The following is a 22,576-nucleotide window of genomic DNA, read 5'->3' as shown; positions in this document are numbered from 1 at the left end:
AAATTTATAACAAAATTATGAGATCTCTTCATTAAACAAACAATTATTTCATTTTAATTATTACACACAAAAGTAGGCTTAATTCATGAAACTTCATATATGCGGCTGAAATGAACATTCCTCTAATACTAGACAGCCTTATGGTTTTATCAATTTTGAGTAACAATTAAAATTATTAATTAGTAGACGAAACGGGGTCGGAAATAAATTGATATTTTTGATATTGGATAGCCTGCTTAGGTATATCACGGTGTGATCTCAGAAGGTTTATCCCATCCGCCAAACTAAGCATCAACGAGATTTAGTCCTTCATATTTCCTTCTCATTTACAAATGAGAAGAAAATCTCATTTGGAGCACCAAATTGCATTTAAGGCCAGGTGAAAATGCAAAATTATATACAAAATGGAGTGGGTGGGTTGAAGTGTGCTATATTGCACCAAATTGCATCTGAGGCCACCTGGAAATGCAAAAAAATTCCAAAGGGGAGGGGGACACCCCCTCCCCAGGCCGGCCATCAGTCTTCAGCCCCCCACTCAAAAGTGCCTTCCTACGCCACTGGTGTGTGTGGGGGGCGGGGGCGGGGGAAGGTATACAACCCTGGATCCGCGCCTATGCATGTAATGCACTCACACGCACATGATAGGAAATAAATACGACATGACAGTGGAACTGCAAGACGAATAATCTAGTTTATATTAATGTACTTGCTGTTTGTTAATTTTATTTACGGTGCCTATTTAGTACCATTATTGACTATTTAGAGCTGTTTAAGGTGTGTGCCTCAGAATAAATGACATGTTTGTCCAGACTCATATCAATAATTCCATCACCACTCAAATTAATACTACTTCAGTGAATAAATTATCCCTATTTAAGGAGTATACACGCTCCGATAAGCATATCGACCACGCAAAAGTGCAGTAAAGGGTCATTCCATTGTTTGTTTTGGGGTTGTGTGTTGCTGAGCTCTGAAAAGATTGCAACTTGAATTTCAGGTTCAGCCGGACTACTCATAGTTCTATCGCTACCTTTTAGCCGTTTTATACAATACATAAAACCCTCCGTGTCTAAATGTCATTTGAAAAGGTCTAAATGTCATTTGAAAAGATGTCTAATTTCATATTTTCCTAGTCCCTTTTCGATGTAATATCATTATATTACATTACGGTAATATATTTAGGGACAGTGGCGTAGGAAGGTACTTTTGAGTGGGGGGGGGGGGGCTGAAGACTGATGGCCGGCCTGGGGGAGGGGAATTTTTTGCATTTCCAGGTAGCCTCAGATGCAATTTGGTGCAATATAGCACACTTCAACACCCACTCCATTTTGTAAACTTAATTTTGTATTTTCACCAGGCCTTAGATGCAATTTGGTGCTCCAAATGAGATTTTTTTTTTCTGATTTGGAAATGAAAAAGGGGTTTTCTGACTTGCGAAGCGGGGGGGGGGGGCGGAATGATACTTCCGCCCCTCCACATTTTTCACTGGGGGGGGGGGCTGGCGCCCCCAGCCCCCCGGTTCCTACGCCCTTGTTTAGGGATATAACCTTTCTTTCAGATGACGAATTTTTGCATTACTAGATTTCGACAAAATCAAAACGCAAATGGCAGTTGTAACCAAACTGAAAGTAAATGGAATCTAGCTCTTACCTTTAAATAGAAGAACTACATGCGTCGGCTTATTGCATTCCATTCTGTATATATCCAGCATTAGAATGAACAGTGTTACCCAAAGCCACTTAAACGTAAAACTTTCAGGGGGGGTTCTGGAGTATACCTGTTGCTAAAATCTCCTGTCGTTACACGTCTGGGCAATACAACATTGTATTACAGGTAATGGACATCGTCCGTAAACATAAACCACTTTAGCTTTACGTTATTTTGATTCTACAGTTTGAAGTATAAGCTTGTAATAAAAAAGGCTATAGTCCAAAATATCGAACTTTTTTCGACAGAGATTTACAGCCCATTACAGGTGTTGGCCATAATCTGTGCCAATTGTCATTCCAGTAATGCTAGCTTCTCATGGTTCTGCTGCTGCTGTTTTGCCATAGTCCTCAAAGAACCGTCGGCATTCTCTTGTGTATATAAAAGAGAATTATAGACTAATAATCCGCTGGGACGTCACTCCGCTACGGATGCAGCTGACCGGAACATACTATCATGTACAACCGCCATTTACTACACGTACACCTACTGCTGGTGCTGCTGCATGCCTTCAATACCGTTCATCTCATGGTTCATCAGAATGTAAACACCATTGACATAAAGAACAAATACAATGGCAACCAGAACTCACTTGACGTGCACAACAACAGGTAGGTCTAAAGCATATAGTACTTATAAAATGTTGAATGCATCCTCAGTCCATTTGTTAAGATCATGATCATCCGACAGAGAGTTCAAATAAATCTATTTTAAAAGGAGGTATAACCGGGGTTGTTCATCAGTGTATGTTATATAAGTTAACTAGTGTATCTACATTATTTTAATAAGGTTCCTGCGTCCCCGTAACAGCTTATTTGTAGCTCCACGGCCAACAATAAATGATGCCTTAACATTCAATTAAGCCCACCAAAAAAAGTTTCAAGTGAGTTGTGAACCCACGAACCAAAGAAGAGAAACTTTTTAAGAAAAAGTGGCGCTAGTTTAAAACACAATTCTATTTGTTTATATTAGAAAACACTATTATGTCAGTTAAGAGCACCCGTACATTAAATACTCGACATTTACGGCAGCATCTTATTCATTGAAATAGCAAGGGAGGGGCGGGAGAGAGTTGAATGGGTTGGTCAATATAGTGAAATGAGACCCCCTCACCCGTCCCCCTTGCCAATTCTCCTGTTTCTGCCATTCAAGTTTAACAAGGTGACTGCAATGTTAAAATATATGCTCACCCAGATATCAAAATCATATAAAAACAAAACTATAAGGCTTGGTATTACCTTTTTCTTTATTGGCTGATTAACAGTATGAAAGTTTTGCAAACATTTACGGGTCATTCATGGAAAATGAAGGTTATGATTAATTATATATCCAAATGTATGAAACAACTTGGTATTAAATTCCTGCCTATATCATACTATCTGATAATGATAATATAATTATGTACCTCACCCTGCCCTCCCCCTTATTATTATCACACAATATTTGGCACAATAAAAAAAAAACTCCTAAAGAAAATTCTTAATCCAACTTTTTTTTGAAGAAAAAAAAAAGGAAGACAAAAATTAATCCTGGAATCACTTATATATTCCACTACCAAACCTCAAAGCTATACAATTAGAAAATATGGTTCCACCTGAACAGTGTGCCCATCCTCCACTCCACATCCCTCCCCTCCCCCTCCCCCTCCCACACACAAAGGTACAAACTATGCACATGCCTAGATGCACATGAACATTCACACATGAACATCATACAGTATTCAATATAAATAAATAATAAAATATCATATTCAAATTCAAATTTTATTCTTGAGGCACTGCTGGTTCACAAGATTTCAACAATGACAGTTGTCCATCAGAGAGCCAGGCGTTTCAATAGCCTATCAATGTACCATTTCTATGTATGCCTCTAACTTTACAAAAATCATAATATAGAAAAAAAATCATGTATCTACTATTTTGAGGTACATTCTTTTAAGGAAAGCATTTTCCGCTGTAAATTTTCTGTTTTTATCAAGATATGACGTCTTTTGAGAAATCACACATCTTGACTCAATATTGCACTTTTTTAAACATCAAATTTTCTTCTACTAAAAATCTTTGATAAACTTCATCAGTGAGTGTTTATTATGTTTAACTACTAATTCGACATTGAAGATGTTATCCATATTGACGAAACTGGCAAAACTTGATTGGATTAAAATTGAAAAAGCCTTCGACTGGAAGCTTCATCAATCCATCATATTGTCCCTAGATATTGAGGTGGGTCACAATAGATAACAACACATTTCAGTGAGACAAATTTTCTCCATGTGTGGTGTTGGCAGGTTCACAAACAGTGGGACCACATGTGACCAATGTTTACCTTTCTAGAAATCTTGGAAGAGAATATTTGTGGTAGGATTTGAACCAGTCACCCCAGGATTACAAATCCTGAGATTTAGTTGACATTTTGGCAAGGTATCATCATAATTATCATGATATGTATCTGGCCTTTAATTATTGCTTTCATGTTAAGTAACTCTTTAACGGGCAGTATGAAAAGAATTTGGCTTTGAAAAGAGAAGTTAAACTGAAACAAATTTTTTTTGTTACCCCAGTATTATACATGTTGATTAAACTCATCGAATGGGAAGAGAAATAATAAATATCTCTGCTCATGGAAATAAAGATTTACTGAATAATTCTTGGCCGAAAATAAAATAATTACCCCTAAATTAACCTCAAACAACCAGTTCTACGTCACAAAGACAATGGAAGGCAGATATGGACGGCTCTGTTATTAGTTATTAATCGTCTAAATGTTTACACTCGTCTTGCAGAATTTTTCAGCCGCACAGGGGAACTTGGGCCAAGACTCTGCATGTAGATTTGATTGACATAAAATGGTAAGTTAAAATATGACTGACCCAGTACTTGCAACAAAGCTTTGTTTAACTAGGTGACATATCTCGATATCAAACTGCAGTTTGTACATGAGTTGTCCGATATCACGACACAGCTTCACCTTCCAGAATTGGCACAAACTGGTGATGTTTCAGCTATTTATGGCGAAATACGCAATTCTAGATCGATTACCAAAATTGGAGTGTCATTGCGCATTTGCGTAATCAAATTGAAACGATTTGTGGATTTTTGACGTACCGTATGAAATTATTAGTTTGATATTATCGACTAGAAATTAAATTCAATGCCGTGAACGATATCTTGCCATTCCTTGACTCGCTTTTCAATATATACTTTGACTGATTTGTAAAGGTGGTAATGGCACACCCAGTTAATGTTCACTATTAATCAAAACATCTCAACCGTGGTCCCCCAATGCTGTGGTTCTTCATTGGTTCACACAGCTGAAGAATCACTATTATGGTTCTTCAGTGCCTTGGTTCATCCAGCATGTTATTTTTTGTTTCACATGGTGCTTTCTTCAGTTCTGTGTGGAAAGGGTCCGTGGTGCTCTTGGTGTATCCAGAAGTGATCCAGCGTCTGTTCGTTTAAGGCCAGTAGTTGCTGCCAGTGAAGGTGAGTTGCGTTGACCACGAAAAGCTTACCGACACCGTACAGACCGGGAAACCAGGAACGGAAAGCTGACCAAGGACCTGAGAACAAAGACGAGTCAAATGCAAGAAAGGTCAAGAAATACATTAAACAGAAGAAGAGTTAAGTTGCCAAAATCTGATGAGGAGTAGTTTTATGATAGATATATTTGAAAGTAGGGAATGTCACATCCACGTGGTACATATGAAAGAACAGAATGATGTGTCAGAAACATGTTAGTGATACCATGCAGCTATTCTGTACAGCATAGCTCCATTGTGAAGCAGGATTATCAGGATTGGACAGTGCAATGGAAATTGTTGTGTCGTGTTGTATCTTGTGTCTTATTGCATCTTAGACAGATGACTCTAAATTGTTCGGGTCAAAACAAGGAACATTATTCTGGCACCTCAACTGTGTGTCTAGGCAGTATTTTACGACTCTACCAGAAAATTTGAAAATGCAGTCAAATTTGTAGTTTTTTGTCGTTGTGTAGACAACTGTAAATTTTAAGGGAGAGTAGAAGATGAAGGCTAAAATGGGATCTCAATAAGTAAACTCAAGAGTTACATTTCCAGTGCTTTACTTTAAATTGAGCCCTCCAGCCATTATTTTGGGGGGGGGTGGGAGGGGGGCGACCCATACATAAACCACTTCTTTGCTGAGGCATCGGATAGATGTCATGATAACTTGCGACGCATTATGTTCAAACATAGACCACGCCCCTAGTTTCAATCCCTACTGCCCCCAAAATTGGATGATGTCACTTATTCAAATCATCTTCTAGCCATAATTATCAATTTCTGACACTTGTAGAGGTACAGGTTGCAATCATGTGACTACTGGGCAGTAAGTATATCCAATTTATCCAACCTTCTTAAGGGTTTTAAATTATCCAGGTTTTTGGAGGAAAGGTGAAGCATCCCGAATCACAATAGTGATCGGTAATACCATTCAGGATAGATCGACTCCAGATGTACTTTACAACATTAAATATTTTAACCTACTGGATCTATATACGTATATGAAAAGGGTTTGTGATCTTTCTAAAGGAGCTAAAAAAGACATATTTATCTGAGATTGATATTTTCTCACCTTTTGGTCCGAATATTGGATTAATGCAGACCTTGTCAAACTCGTTACACCCTGCAGCACCGCCGATGATGTGCACCGGAGCCCGAGGGTTTGTGTAATTGCGCTGAGTCACTTCCCCTCCGTACATCGGCCAGAAACGTTCGTAGGAATGCTCGTGCGCCTCCACGATGATATCCACTCCTTCGTCGTAGAAAAGCTTCTCAAATCTGCAGCAAAAACACCCATAACATAATCATTAAAGGGTGTGAAGACTCGCGCAAATAGAAACTTCTAATGCCGGTAATCTGACCTAGTTTCGAATGAGGTGTAACAGAAGTATTAGACACCACCATCGATCCCACAAAACACACACACAGCTTGCTACCGTCGGTAATTAGACACCAGTGTACAGTCAGTACATACAGCTGTGGTCAATACCCACAGCACAGTGTAGAAACGATACAGCGATGGACATCTCAGGTCCAGCTAAAGATAACAAGTTATCACGTTTCATTACTGTCTGCATTTTGTAGCGACACAAACAAAACGTCACTTGCAAGCAACTTTCCCAGATGGCCGCACACGGTTTGGGGCGAGTCTTCAATGCTGTACATACGCTACGCACTGAAGGCAGAAATGATCGGTTTACGACCAGACCATTGCACTATTGAAGAAATGTCCACACTACTACATGAACAAAAATTCTTATCATCTGTTATAAGAAATTGATAAAGTTTTAAAAATGGGTGAGGTGTTACCGAGGCCGTTTATCATAGAAACTGGGAAGATGGAACCAAATATAACTCGACTCACCCCTGTCTCACTTTAGAGTCTTCCTTTGTGCAGTCGTCTCGGTCGTTGTTGGAGCAGTACATAGGACGGTGACCAAACGCTATCACCCAGGGCCTATTGTTCCTGTTGGTGTTAGCCTCCTGAAGATCTTCTTGTAACCAGGCCACTTGCTTGGCGATGTCTCTGCCTTCCCGAGCAAAATGAACTTCTGTGGAGTAGCTAGAGAGGGGATCATCAATATGATAATCTGTGAGTCTTTTAATGAAACTGTAAGTTTGTTAACGGAGCTGTGGGTGGGTCTCTTATTGTTTTAATGCCAGAAAGTGAACGGTACGTTTCTTCTGACAAATGCATCTATCGTTTACATTACTTTTAAATTATTGAAACATTACACCAGTGGCATTGTTTACATTGCAGATACACCTTTCAGGGAAATTGGAATAGATTTATTCAGACTTATGAAAGTCTGAGAGAAGCGTTGCATCGTTGGGTGCTACTGACTGAAAGAGCATATGATGAAAGAAAGAACCCAGGTATAGCAGTCTGGTATATACATATATACAAACAACTCACCTAATAAAATGAACTGGGCCCATATCAAAACTGTAAAATAATCTGTCAACTGGTGTGGGCCATTCCACTCCAGGCATGGAAAATCTGTACCGATAGTGACTAAAGGTGTCCCAGGCAATTTCTGTTGAATATAGTTAAAATTTGCACAATTTGTGTGGTATAGGTAAACTCTTTGCAAGAAGAAGAACAGCGAACATCAAGGGGGCGGGCTGGTGAAGAAAAACAATTTCTGCAGTGCAGAGCACATGCATTCATAGGTTCATACCTCATCTTGTATATCCCTCCAACAATACAAAACAATTGTAGTCAAAAAAGAAAAAAAATCGAAAAGAGTACCCAAATCTTTGGCTAGAATGAGATTCAAACCACTGACCGCAGCATCACAAATTCGACACTCTACCAATTGAGCTATTCAGCTCGTAATTGGTGGCAATCCCTATATGGCCATTTCTTTGCTTGGGGATGTTTGGGGTGGTGGTGAGGGGCTGTCAGTTACAAGCCATAGTACCTTGAATACTGTGTACCCAGGGATCACACTCCAGTGTCATGTGATACATAGAAAGTGGCAGGCAGAGGATTTGAAGGGATATCTAGTATTTTATGTTATATGTACAGGGGTAAGTAAACAGATCTATTTTTGATTAGAAACCACATTTTGTTTAACTTTATGTAAGGTTTACACTGACGTAGTATACTGTATGTTATTCATTAATACGACTTAACATGGTTTCCCACACATTTCATGTATGATCTTAACATTGTACACATAATGTAATCGATGCTGTCAACTTAACATCGTTACAGATACTTTTCATGAAAGGCAAATTACAGCAGATGTTTATATACACATGACGCTCCATTTCAATCATCAATCGTTCAGTTGGAGGACTTTTATATATACAGTCGAGGAAGAATGAGACTGGCCCATGGTGCCTCCCATAAAGATTCAAGCTCCTACCTACATCAGCACTGTATTCTATTCATAATTCATTCATAACTTACCATGGTTTCCCAAACTGGTCATGTACAGAATTGTTTATGCTGCATATGTATTCTATTCATAAAATTAACTTACCATGGTTTCCTACGCAGGTCATGTACAGTAATGTTGATGCTGCATATTTATTCTATTCATAAAATTAACTTACCATGGTTTCCCACGCAGGTCATGTACGGTAATCTCGATGCTGCGTATTGTATCCTGTTCATAAAATCATCTCCAACCTACATAAAGCAAATTGAGTATCCGTTACTGAATACGACAGTACAAAGATGCTATCTAAACAGCATACAAGGAATGCAATAAAACAACTTTGGAATAACCAAAACATCTTATTTAGTTGATCGTCAAACAGTCCATGCTCTGTTCCAGTAAGGTCGGCTTCTTCACATGGAGATTCACTCGTTGAAATCAGATTGACATTGGCGACCCCAAAACTGGAATCCCCCTTTCACTGGTCGGTTCAAATGCCTACATATTATAAACTTAGTTTCCTGGGAAAGCATAAGAGATATTTCTGTCTGGATGACTTGCATTAAGTATTAAGAATAATTCAGCATCAGAATTAATTTAGCTTGCCAAAGAAAAAGAAAAAAAAGATTTACTTTTGAAACAATTTGGTCATTTCACTAATTTGAAATTACCTTTCCTCCTTCTTCGTGTAGGTCATAAGCAAAGTCGCCTGTGTGTATGATGGCATCCACTGATTGGCTAAGGGCGGCTTTGTTGAGTATTCTTAGACTTGGAGACCCACCTCTGGTGCCCATATCACCAAACATGATAATTGTTGGAGACCAATCCTGAAAAGGGGCAAAACAATAACTTTCAAACAATACTTAGTTTAAACTAGTGGACTAAGAGATAAAAAAAATTTGTAAAAGATGTTTAACATGTTACATAGAAATGTTATTAAAAAACTGACTGTACATACCTGTATCGTGTTAATCTCACAACAATCAAATTGAAAGGCTTGTGTACATTACAAAGGAATTGGGGGGTTTCCTTTTTCCATCACCAAGGAACAAAAGCAACTTTTTCTAGACGTGTAGCAAATCTTTTTGAAGGGGCACAGTAGTTTAGATTTATAAAAGCGTAGTTCCTGCTAAGTTGAATCAAAAAAGCTTTCCTAACAAACTGAAAATAAACCATGGAAAACTGGCTGAGAAATATTAAAACAAACTTGAATAGAGTAAAGCAGTTTCTTGGCTAGAATGGGATTCGAGCCAGTCCCCCTCAAAGGAACTTTTAAGTACTGAAATAAGATAATACCATGACATCTTAAGGTTTTGTAAGAGTTAACTTTGTACTGTAGCATATGATATGTTTTCTTTTGGATTTACTTACATTACACTTGTTGCTTAAAACATAATAAACAATTTCGATCTAGCATTGAATTTCATGGAATACCTTTGTGGGTTACTTGGTGCTAGGGAAGGGGGGGGGGGGAGGAGGGTCTTTCAATCTGACATTTAAACTAACTTAGAGATACTTACAGTTCCATCTTTCATAGTGGTAAAGTGAAGGATCTCGCTCTCTTGGTCGTTTGTCTTGACGAGGTAATAATACTGAGTACCGGGTAAGAGATTCTATAAACGAAGAGAATTCTTTGTATTAAATTAATAAACTAAAACAAAAAGGACATGTGAGGTCAAGCAAATTCATTCTGCAGGTCCTCCTACTTCAGGGCCTAAATTAAGGCCCTTATTTATGATCACTGTTACACCTTTTATCCAAACTGTGTATATGATGACCTGTGTACACATTCTACTTGAAATAAATCATCAATCTTTTGTTATGAAATACCCATTTAGAGTTTTGACATTAAACCTAACCCGATATAAATATGCAGGGAAATAAAATCTATAATCCACATAAACCATACATACTTTGGAAATCAGGTGAAGCAGACACGCATGTTTCAGCATATCATTGCTTGAATATCTTCCTGCGTTTCACATATAATTACTTCCTGTAATGCTTAAATTTATTCCTCACTTCTAGCTACTGTATTCATTGACCAATCACTCAGAAACATTCATTACACCTGACTGTACTCATCAGCAAAGTATGCTCCCCCTTCTGCATTGAAAGACAAAGGTTCTTATTGTCCACCTAAACAAGTAAAGAGTCCACAATCTCTAACCTAGAGGAAGGTTTGCAAATTCAGAAAAATAAAAACTCCAAAAGTGTGCATATTCTTACCATTCCTGCTCCCAAGATCCCCACCCCCAACCCCATCCCTACATCATCTCTCAATAACACAATTACCATAGACTTACAGCAAGCTTCACTCTGTGCACAAATTTGACACCTTCTGAGTTCCGCTCAGTAAATATGACATGTTCTCCCGTCATTGACATGTTCAGGTTATTTTCCAGCAAGCCGTACCTCACTTCTGTTAAACCGGCTAATCCTGTAGACCACATGACGACCATCTCCGATGGAGTTTCACCATATGCAAGGTGAATCTGCTCTGGTTTGTTCGAAAGTTCCTCCTCGATATTTGAGCTTTCGGCAGATCGTTTGACCACACTCTGGCCTCCTTTAGAGGCTGAGCTATCCTTTTGACCAGCAAAGGCTTCTGGGATAATGACAGGGCCTTTTTAAAAATAATGTCAAATAAAATAATTTGGTTTTATCATAATTGAAAAAAATATTGAACAATAAAAACCTCCTCATTAGGAACTTCTTTATGGGCCTACCAGATAGGGCTTTGGAGGTACGGGGGTGGAGGTGATGGGGGGTGGCAATGATAAGAAAGAAAGGGCTATAAATGACTTTGTGTCACACAGATATTTTTCATAACACTGAACAATTACCAATATTGTGCAAGCTGCTTATGAACACCACTACTTTGGATTGATAATTTGGTTTGCTTTGATATTTTTCCTCTCATGTTAAGATTATCATCTTACTTTACATGTTGAAAAACAACTTTGCCTATCACAAATCTCTTCCTGATGTAAGCAATTTGATTGTGTTGACAGTATTTATTTCATTTATTCACTTTTCGAAATCGAAGTCTTCGACAAAGACCATCAATACTTATTTTTCGTTGATTGTACTGTATATATATTTTTTGTAAAGTTCACATTATCTGGTTGGAAACCAGAGAAAATTTTACATAAAGTTCACATCACTTACTCCCTTTAATATCCACATTTAATTTAAAAGTTTAAATAAAAAAAATTATCACTATTAATTGTATTGACAAATTTGTGTTTTTCATAGTAAAATAAGTCTAATAAATAAATAATATTAATAAGAAATTAATAAATACAAAAGATTCACTTAGGTGTGGTTAATTTTATCAGTAAACCATTTTCATTTTTCTATCCGATTTTGTCATTATTCTTACCTATACCACCATACAAGATGTGGAGCTTCTCAGCTGTGGCCTTGGAGATACCTTGCCAACTCCCTCCATCAGTTTCTGCCATCTCTTCATCTTTGTTAGAGGGAGAAATTCCTGCATCTGACCAAACAGAGCAAATCAACAGGAGGAAGAAGAAGAAATGGAGTATAGCTAGATGGAAATATCCAGCATCCATCTTACGTACTGCTGCCTGTACAGAAGAATCGAGGCAACTTCACTTTGCTAGGTATATTCCATTTGATGACCACTGTGAATAAATACAGAGACAATACATGTAATAAATGCATGTCAAAACAAACAAAAGATCTATCTTTTTATCCCCGACTATATGACCACAGCTCTGTGAACTATGAATACTCAAAATTTCATGCAAGCACTTAATTAGAATGGCATATTGGATATAAAAGACATAACTATCAATATTGCCATATAATAAGGAACCACTACTTAGTCAGACCTACAGTATGAGCCTATGTGTTTCAAGCGTTTAGACAGTTAATCAGTAGTAATCACGCCTGGCAAATTGCACTCTGAATTTTCATAATTGCTAAGACTTTAACACATGATGAAGTAGGCTAACTATCAGACCTAAAGTTGGTTGAAAGTTAAAGTTTGAATTGCAAATTTAGAAAATATCAAGCATGTTAGATATAACAGGATGATAGCACATCAGTCAGCCAAGGTTAATGAAAACCACAGTACCGCAATATGTGTAAAAGTTTGGTCCATAACATTTTTGGAAATGAGTGAAATACAAAATATGCGTGGCTCATTTCTCAATGTACTTTGGCAAAACTCAGATGTGTTGCCAGTAGATTATCACATAAAATCGGGTAGGCATGACATTATATTAACCACGTCTGCAGAAGCAAAAGGCTTTAGCCTACCAATTATGTGTTGTATGTATACTGTTAACTTGTAGACATAAAAGTAAATTAGGCTCACTACTAATGTTATTGTTATTAGCTTAGGATAGGTTACGTACGTGCAATGATAAAATTGGAGAGTTTTCGTGAAATTTACTGTAACTTCTTCTTTTCCATAAATTCAGCAGACGGATCCGGAAGGAGTTAGTGAAACGCTAACAACGGATTCATGGAAGTTTCTTAGTTCATACCGTGCGACGTTCTTTTTCTTCTTTTATTGTTGTTGCTTGATACGGCTCCTGTAGTTGTTGATGTTCGCATTGTACACCGTACCCGAAACTGGCAAACCACTTTAAGATCAGAACAGAAGAGTAACAGCGCCCGCTCATTCAAGTCGAATAGAAAAGTCCATGATACGGGTTCCGCGAAAGGCTTCCAATAAACTGAAACTACTGAAGGCGAAAAAAGCTTGAAAAATGGAGACTTCGTTGCTTTACCGAAATCTTCCATCTGAAAAACTTGTACAAGAGGTGATTTTTGTGTGTGAATGAATAAGCATTGACACGTACAACTTCAATCTAGGAGAAAATCTTATTCATACTATTGAAGTTAATTCTAAGTTAGACTTTCCGATAGGCTAAGGTCTACTCTAAAAAGTCTAAGTAGACTACTGTAGGCCTAGGCTAGGCTAATTTAGCCAACGATAGGCCAAGGCGGGCATGCCAAGGCTCCAGCCCAGGCTATCATGTTTTTATTGTCAAGCTGCTTCCATCGCCGTGGAAATTCGTCTGATAATATAATACTATGCATCAACTTAAGTCCAATTGACAGCTCCTAGTCCTAACATTAAAACAACTCCCTGAGTATGATTTATTAAAATATTTCCTATCTTTAGGCCTACCCCTAGACATACTTATTTAAACACGTTTTCAAAATTGTTACTTACTTTTGTCATGTGAATGTCCCTTTCTCAACATTAACATTACTCAAGCTGCACTGCTTGACTGCCATATCAATCAAACAGGCTAGGCCTATAACAAGCTAAGGACAGTGGACTGGAGAATGAAACATGAGAAGGGTTGCTATGTGTATGTCACCATCAATTAAAAAACAAGAAGGTGTTACTTTGGCTAATCCAGGCAAATACTCGAGAATTGCCGCAGTTTAAGCCATTATGTATTCCATAGCATAGGATATTTCAGGAGGCCTAAACACCTACAATCTGATGACAAGTACAAACCTAAGGTGACCAAATGTTTGACAGGAAATCTGTCATGAATTTAATTCCCCCCCCCCCCTCCTCTCCACCTCCATTTTGACATAGCTTGGTCAGTACACCACACTGTACATTGAGAAAAGGTAGGATGGCATTTTGAGGATCACTTGAGGTTTTTGGTGCTTCTATGTTTCAAGGATATGACAAAGTTCAAACGCCTCATCCAGAAACAAGTATTACTTCCCCAACAAACATAATGGTAACTGGAAGTCTCGTTATTCAGCATGTAGTGCAACATGAGGCTTTCATATGAATTTCAAGCTAGGAAATGACAGTGTTCAATGATCTGTGTCACTTTTATCTAAGAGCCATGAATGAACTTTACATTTGTAGTTGTAAACAATCATAGCATAATTACTGTAGGTTCAAGCTATCTCTGTAAACATTCTCTGAGAATGGGCAAAACTTTGGCAAAAAATTAGATTGTCATGGTTATTACACAGCAGTACCAATATTACCAAAGAGGGTTGTTAGGTCAAAGTGAAGATTTTTGGTAAGAATTTGGTTAGCACTATACAGGTGTCAGTTGGCTATACTAATACCAGGTCAAGGCTTTGCAAGAATCATTGTCATAATCCTTGGAATTGTCTTCTTCCATTGCAGCTTGGTACTGATAAGGACGGTGAAGAATACATACAACATTTCATCCAACAGAGGATACCTCATCATGAAGCACGTTTTGGTCAGTATCTGAACATTGAAAAGACTGGTAGGAAGAAACTAAGAACCCCACGGAAAGCCGCCAACTTGCGAAAGAAACAAGTTCTCTCTGCTGCTGATAAAAAGCAATTGAAATTGTTTGATATACCAGAGGACCAGCAGAAGTAAGTATATATTGTTGGATTTCCCAATTAAAAACACAGACTGGAGAATGAACAAAGGTTTTGCCTTAAAATGAAATGTTGAATTTTGGGCTGTAGACTGTCGACATTGTCTGTATCTTCTATCACCCTGTGAAAGCAGGTCGCATATAAATTTGGTGAAAAATTGGCCTCAGTTTGAAAGCCTTTAGTCCATCATGACAACAGTAAGAGACATCTCCCACTGATTGGCCCTCCCACAAAAAATAATATCTCACATAATACTGTATCCATTAAAGGTGTTTCTTGATCAAAACTGAAACTAACAGTAGAATATGAACAAAAAAACACACATGAAATTTCAGAGGGGCATATGAAATAAGAATATGCCGTAACGACCATGAACCATCAACGGGGACCATATCTGAAAAAGCCTACAATCTCTCCAAAACTAAAAAAACCCCAACAGTGTACAAAGACATGAGCAATGCATGCTACAGTGCTGTCAACTGTTGGAACCAGTTCATCACACATACTGTCATCAGTGTTTCCTTCATTTAATACATGATGTTGTCATCTTCCTGAATAATTTAGCATAATTTTGGTCAAGAAATGTCACTTGACAGTGGTTACATAAGAAACCTATTTCATTAGTGAGCCAGTCTGATTGTTGTCATTTTTATACTTTTATCAAACTTGTAGAGGCATGTAATTTGTATGCTCTTTAACAAAAACACTGTTTCCCTAGATTCTCTCCAATATGTCACCCTTGAAGGGCTATATAAACAAGGCCGGCAACATACAGCTCATTGTGCTAACAAAACAATGTATTTGAACCCTGGTTGTGTGTTATCATGTTAAAATTGACCATATAAATACTTGTTAACTGGTATTAAGGTAGTAATTCAGAAATTTGGTCTTGGATGCGAAGAATTCAAACTTGGACTCACACTATACATAAAGCTGGGATTTGGACATAGAATTAGAAGAGAACGATTCTAGGACTATGACATAAATGAGTTGTAGTCAATATTAAATGTTCTGGACTCAACTACGACACAGTCAGTTAATACATTGAGTCTGATTGAGAGTTCCGGTGTTTACAGTTTCCTTCCTTTTGCTTGTAGGTACAAACTATATGAACCACTCCATCATCTTTGGCTGGCATATATGAGAGATTGTCTCCGAATACCTCCTATGTAAGTGGAAAATGTCAATCCTCGACTTTTATTTGAATTTAATTTATTGTTGTCAATGAAGTGAGTACTTTAGATTTCAGCAATAACGATGAAAAGTAGGTATATAACAATTCTAAGTTGTTTGTTGCAAATTTCTAAAACATCAGATGAAATCTCAAACTATTTAATGTTAAGTCTTGGAAATGCTGAGAGTAAGAATGTGTGTATTGACCTCTCAAAGTTTCAAATCAATTCCTTACTGTATAGAGGATTCTCTAGTAAACATCCTTATATTTTGACAAGATCCCCTCCCCCACCCCCCACCTCCAGTCATTTGTTGTTTTTTCTTTTTAAATCAATATTAAGTATAACTTCAAATTTCTCTGCAGTTCTGCGCAAGCTCAGGGTATTAAGCTTCTAAAGTGTGATCTCCATGGCAGCTTCATGAAAGGTAAATAATCGATATGGTCCCTCTACTAAGTGTTTGATCTATTATTACTGGCTTAATTGAACACATTGATGCCCGAGGGCAAGGGAAATGTAACATTGCCAAAGATCCTTGGTTTGTTTAGACCGACTGAGGGAATCTGCTGTTATTAGCATATATGCCCTATAGTAAAGTGGACGCTGCATAGGACATAAGTTGTTATGATCCAATGCAACAAAACAAAACAAAACAATAGGATATATATTTGCTGTAATAGACTGTAGACGAACACGTTCCCGCCTAAGATTGACATGATGTTGTGTAACATTAAGCCAGGTGTATCCCTTCCTGACTATACGGACTCAACTTGACCGTTTTGACCTAGTCTCCAATAGTGGAAAACCCATGGTCTTAATACTGACCCCTGCACACTGACCAACTGATGGGCATTCACAGCGACTGTTTTCTGCAAACGACCGGTGCTCGTTTAGGTCGCATGCAAAACTTATGACCCTGTGATTGGTAACATTTGTGAAAACTGTGCAGTTTTAGTTGTGAATGCCATAGAAGGTACATTTCTTTGTTTGATAGGCTGCATACATGGTATAGAGTAACATTAGGCTGAGCATATGCCCAACAGTGTTTAGTGATATAATGTATCAATGCCATGGAAGGTACATATAATTTGTTTGATAGGCTGTTTACATGGTATAGGGTAACATTACGCTGAGCATATGCCCAACAGTGTTTAGTGATATAATGTTACAATGCCATATAAAGTATACTTTGTTTGATAGGCTGCGTACGTGGTATAGGTGCAGTATTGATCTATATACGTATCTAGATACATATACTATTAGTTATCCTCCTTGCATGTTCAGATTAACGTATCCTACTCTTCTCTCTAGTCAAGTGCAAATACTTTCATCTGGTTCTCTTAAGCTGTTTCTTGTTAAATTTCTCTATATCTTCTGTCTTTCAGTTACGAAGTCGACCTGTCCAACCTACATCGGCATGTGTGGCATACTCCTCCAGGAAACCAAAAATACATTCAAAATAATCACACAGACTGATCAACTCAAGAGTAAGTGAGTTTGTTTAAATATGTGGAGAGTGAAAGTCACTGTTATAAATCTTCTGATTGGTTTAGAGATGTGCCGTCCGTTTCCTCTCACATGTTGTGAATTGTAATTAATGACATAAACAGCCTGAGGATTTCTTGTAGGTTTCACAAATCATTTGTTTGAAATGAAGTAATACCAGCAAGATATATAGATGAAGGATATAAACTAACTGCAATCAATGATGAGGGATAATACAATTAGTGATCAATATACTAGAAAGGAAAATAAGATAGTGAATAAGAATAGAAAAAAAAACATTGAAAATGCCCGGCATTAGTGTTAGCGGCTCTGTGATGTCACCTTTGCTCTGTGATGTCACCTTTGCTCTGTGATGTCACCGTTAGACGTGCTCGATTCTTCAGTGTAGTATATGACGAAACCTGTAAAACGTGCTATGCCCCCGAAAGAGTAAAACTTCCAGTTTCTGGGTTACAGGAAGGAAAAACCTTGATGGTTTCCTCAGATGGAACCTTCTGACCGAGACATCCAGATTAGAAAGTGGTTTCACTCTAAGGAACCCAACTTCATATGGTTGGATACATCAGTTGGACATCAGTTGATTGAAGGATAAAACATGAGTTCTCTATGCCAGTGGTTTGAATCTCCTTGTGTCGAATAACTTTGTTGCTCTTTCAAGGATTATGTTTGTTATCCTTTTGTTTGGATGTTTTGCTGTACAATACATTTTTTTTTTTTTAAACTTTCAGCGGTACCCAAAGCCAATTGCGAGTTCACATTTGTGGTCGACGAGCTGGTGGTGACCATCCATGGCAAGCATTTCAGGCTGAAATCAAGCGAGAGAGCTCTGAAGGGAAAAATAAAAGACAAAATCACGATTGACATGTGAAAGGGGATACGGAAGGTAAACTCAAGACACTGTCCTCCCAAACCTATTATAGCCTGACATAGATTTTCCTGACAAACAGGGATTGATGGTTACCCTTGTAACGAACAACTTGTAAAGTTTTGTTCACATGACGGTGGCTCATATGGGATGGGGAAACAGTAGTCTGCAGGGGTGGGGAAGGGGATCCACTTCCCTTCGTTACCTGGCCATGGTTCTGCAAGTGTCCTGTAGCGTAGTCGCTGTTGTAACAGACTGTTAAATGTGTCTTAAAAGAGAAGTTTACGGTTGCTTTGGCATTAACACTTGTCTCTTTGTGTTACACTTTCTTGTATATAGTAAACTGCATAAATCACACTTTCTTGTACATAGCAAACCATATAAAACTTTCCACTACAGTTATGAATGGTTGAATATTGCATGTGGATTTATCCAGAGTCCCGACAAGCTAAGATCAGATAATCCAGGGTTTTAATGTTCTTTCTCCAGATTTCTTTGAAATTTTGGTTCAATTGTTGAAGACAAAATTGCAAGGGCGATAGTTGGTATGTTGTTTTTGCAGTCAAGAGGCTTCATCAGTTCTTGTTTTAATACTCGGACAGACAAGAACCGGAGACAGTCAAGTTTGGTGTGTGTGTGTGCATTTGTGTGTAACGGAGCCTTGTAAAGACAATAAATCCAAAAGTACAACTTGAATGACTTCATCGCAATTGATATGTAGCTTTCAATATTAATGCAGAAACAGTGCTGAACACAATGTACAAACATTTAAGAATCTTGTGTGCAGTGATATATCATAACTGTTCTCATATACTGTACACAATGTGGTAAGGCATCACTAAGACTGTTGAATTTCTTGTTAAAAGTTTGCTTTTTAAGCTGGCATTTTGAATACTGGTTCTAAGGTTCCTAACATGGCAACTAACCCCCGGGGGGAAGGGTGGGTTTTCAACCTGATTACTCATTGGCTCACAGGGAACAGAGGGCAAAACAAATTTGTTTCTGGTTTATTAAAGTGACTACTGTATATTGTGACAACAATAGCAAGAATACTTTCCTCTGATTGGGTTATAGCCAATTTTAATCCACTCGCAAATGTTAAGGCAATAATTTTTTTTATGATTTTCCTGCTCATATATACATATACATTTCCATGCCCTTGGAGTTCTTTAATCTGTGTCAGATTAAAGGATTAACCTGTGCGTTGGAAACCCCTTCGTAATTTGTTTGATGAAAGAGACTAAACAAAACCATAACTTTGAAATTATAGTAATGCTATCGTGAAGCAGCTGTTTATTATTAAATTGCCTTTTTGAAAAAAACAATACAACAAAGACATAAGCAAAAAAACTGATTAATTTTTACAAAAATTGCACAAAGGAAATGGTGACAAATATCTCCAAAAAGTAATGTAAAAAATAGAAACTTATTGCCAAGATTGATCTATTAAAATCAAGGGGGGGAAAAATGTTGTGCTTCATTTACTGGATAGCAACTGGTTTTTTTTTCGTTAAAAATAATTTCTCTATAAACAAAAATTAGGTTAAATCAAATGCATTATTTAAAAAAATTTAAGAGTCAATAGCAGAACCTCTCTTAAAGTGAAATTAAATGATAGTGAGCATAGATATAGATTTACTGATCCGAGAAGTATAAAAATGTTGAAAGTTTTTATGTATCCAACTCTGTTCATCATTTCAATGGTTGTATGACAGAGATGATCCCATCAAGAAATAGAATGAAGATTTCTGCTTGTCGAGAAATGTCAACAGATCTGTCTCGACGAAATATGGAACTGTTTCACTGTCTATATACAGTAAAAAAAAAAAGAAGACTTCTAGATGGTTAGGAAAAATGACAGACAGTATGACCCCCCCCCACTACCCCCACCCACCCCTAACTTAAGTATCTGGATTTAATGAGTGGGAGTTTGAACTGTGCAGGTTTGAAAGTAATCTTTAAATTCATTTCATCCATTTTCCAAACCTGCTGGGTTAGGTCTCAAATTGATATTTGGGAATGACCAGAATGGAATGACCAGTTATTAGTTTGCTAAAATATTCCAAATAAGAATGAATTGCTCGACTCCCGTTGGCAGTCCCAAGGTTCTGACATCGGCAAAAAAGTTGTATAATCAAAAACCATTCTGGCAGCACTGTCAGGCACAATGGACAGATAGCTGCCAGAAGGTTTTACATCATGGTCATGATAATGTACATAGTACTACATACCAATTCATCTTACAAATAGGACAGACAACAAACCCACAGTATATACCACTGTGAACAGATCTCAGTTATGCAGGCCCAGATTAAACCTATGCAGGCCCATAGGCCATAAATATTTTAAGGGGCCTATTCACCCATGACTGATGGCATAGCCATCAAATTAACCATTGTCTGGACTTCAATTTTTCAATGTCATCAGTGAATGTCCTGAAAGTCGATCTTTTACGTCCAATCCGGTTCAGCGGTGCGTGGGTGGTTGGCGCTTTGTACGATGATACATGACACACTTAACACGGGTGCGTTTGTACCTGCCCAATGCATGGAACATCACATTAATTTGCAGGAAATTTGCCGAGGTGCTGGGTCCCAAAATTTTTGTGCCCTATGCCATGGCCTATATTGCCCATGCCATAACCCCACACTGCAGAAATGTAGCATTTACCCACTGTTGCCCAGATGCAACTTCAAAAGTCGTGTTAAAGGTCACCATGAAAGTGTCTCTGCAGTATCCTACCGGTTACAGATGTTGACCATCACTAACATTAGTAAAACCATCATGGGAGAAATATGAACAGGCAGACAGAATGATTGTATTCTCCCTGCTGGCTGTCATAACATTACACAAATAGAAACATATTGTAAAGTTACAACTTCTAACTGAAAAAATACAAACGTTTTAATACCCAGATACAGCTAGAGAGGTGAAGCAAGAGGTCTATTGTGTATCACCAGCTACAGATGCCAACCGTCCACAAAGTCTTTCCGACAGCAAAAAGATATCTGGCAGAATGGGCAGACAATTTTAAATATTTCACACCATCAGACCTCCTTCAATTATGTAGTTTTGCCATTGTTGGAATAAGGGGAAAGCATACATAATGCCTGTATAAATGCTGGATGATTATTGTTTTCTTTGTTAATGCTTAATTTGACAGAACTGGAGGTGAAGAGTAGGGCCATGTGCCTTAGAGGAACAAGACATTCGAAGAGAGCATTCCACACAGCATGGAGAGGTACTGGAATCTTGTCAAGGACTTTTAAATGGAAGCACTACACCCAGAACTACTCACACTGATATGGGTTTCCAAGAGGAATTTGTTTACTGAACATTATAAAACTCTCAAATCTCTCTCTGGATAGAGAGGGGGAGTGTTGAAAAGAAGAAAAAAAGGGTCCAGAGGAGAAAAGTCTGTTTGGAAGTTGGCAGTAAAGAAGGCTTTACTAATTAATACTCATGAAATACTAAATACTCCCACCTAAAGTTTGCTCCTGAGCCCAACTCACCCCCATAAACAAGCTAGAATACAATCAAAAGTACTGCAGTGATGAGATAAATGTTCAAACTATGGCTAGAACACCCAGAGTAATTATTGTCCCCGATCCCCTCAGCATACACCCACAAAAATGTGACAGACCAAAAGCAACCTCTCTCTCTCGCTGTAGAAATGTTCTATACTGCTCTTCAAGATTTTCCATTTCTTGGACATGTCCCCCTCTATAATTTATCAGTGGTAGTATGTATGTATCCTCTGCTAATTGGATAAACGTAAAACCGATTGCACAGTGATTGTGGAATTTTTTTCCCTCCACATTTGACATAAAAAGCTGTTGGATTCTCTTCATCATGAGTGGATTCTTCGTCATGCTCTTGGTCACGAGTAGACGGCGCTTAGGTGGGCTGCCTTCTGCACGGAGGTGGATGGTCTCTGCACTATGTACGTCATTAGTTGACCTTTGCCCTTGACTGACACATAGCCTCTCCTAATGCAATTGAATCCCAGCTCGGTTAGGACTTTACCAGTTTCCTCGGTGAC

General features: G+C 38.0%; 3 protein-coding genes and 1 long non-coding RNA gene across 7 annotated transcripts in view; 2 read left to right on the top strand and 2 right to left on the bottom strand.

Annotated features, from left to right (window-relative positions):
* Nucleotides 1-4,353, top strand: part of LOC139965538 (uncharacterized) — a 10,685-nt gene extending 6,332 nt beyond the window's left edge. Inside the window, exon 2 of the long non-coding RNA XR_011792280.1 lies at nt 1,956-4,353. This is a non-coding gene — a long non-coding RNA (uncharacterized lncRNA). The remainder of the gene's footprint in view (nt 1-1,955) is intronic.
* On the bottom strand, nt 2,936-13,248 carry LOC139965532 (acid phosphatase type 7-like). 2 transcript variants are annotated; one of them, XM_071967979.1, is made up of 10 exons: nt 13,137-13,248; nt 12,002-12,266; nt 10,923-11,242; nt 10,137-10,229; nt 9,288-9,443; nt 8,792-8,867; nt 7,644-7,764; nt 7,092-7,289; nt 6,300-6,505; nt 2,936-5,266 (listed from the first exon to the last, which is right to left on the bottom strand). In XM_071967979.1, exons 2-10 carry the CDS (start codon nt 12,192-12,194, stop codon nt 5,079-5,081), a joined length of 1,551 nt encoding a protein of 516 aa, XP_071824080.1. In that variant the 5' UTR covers nt 12,195-12,266; nt 13,137-13,248; the 3' UTR covers nt 2,936-5,078. The 2 variants fall into 2 exon arrangements, with proteins under 2 accessions (XP_071824080.1, XP_071824079.1); XM_071967978.1 differs by having other exon boundaries at nt 13,005-13,179.
* On the top strand, nt 13,220-21,837 carry LOC139965536 (ribonuclease P protein subunit p29-like). The gene is made up of 7 exons (XM_071967983.1): nt 13,220-13,415; nt 14,765-14,985; nt 16,089-16,160; nt 16,529-16,590; nt 17,549-17,650; nt 18,398-18,552; nt 21,698-21,837. The coding sequence occupies exons 1-6, from the start codon at nt 13,362-13,364 to the stop codon at nt 18,535-18,537; spliced, it is 651 nt and encodes a 216-aa protein (XP_071824084.1). The 5' UTR covers nt 13,220-13,361; the 3' UTR covers nt 18,538-18,552; nt 21,698-21,837.
* Nucleotides 19,805-22,576, bottom strand: part of LOC139965529 (adenylate cyclase type 2-like) — a 64,032-nt gene continuing 61,260 nt past the window's right edge. For all 3 annotated transcript variants that reach the window (XM_071967969.1, XM_071967970.1, XM_071967971.1), the window contains one exon: nt 19,805-22,576. In XM_071967969.1, the coding sequence (XP_071824070.1) occupies nt 22,415-22,576 (162 nt within the window). In that variant the 3' untranslated portion in view covers nt 19,805-22,414.

The sequence above is a fragment of the Apostichopus japonicus genome, chromosome 3 (genome assembly GCF_037975245.1).
Source record: "Apostichopus japonicus isolate 1M-3 chromosome 3, ASM3797524v1, whole genome shotgun sequence".
In the NCBI taxonomy this organism is placed as follows: Eukaryota; Metazoa; Echinodermata; class Holothuroidea; order Aspidochirotida; family Stichopodidae; genus Apostichopus; species Apostichopus japonicus.
This window is presented reverse-complemented; position numbering and strand designations above follow the sequence as displayed.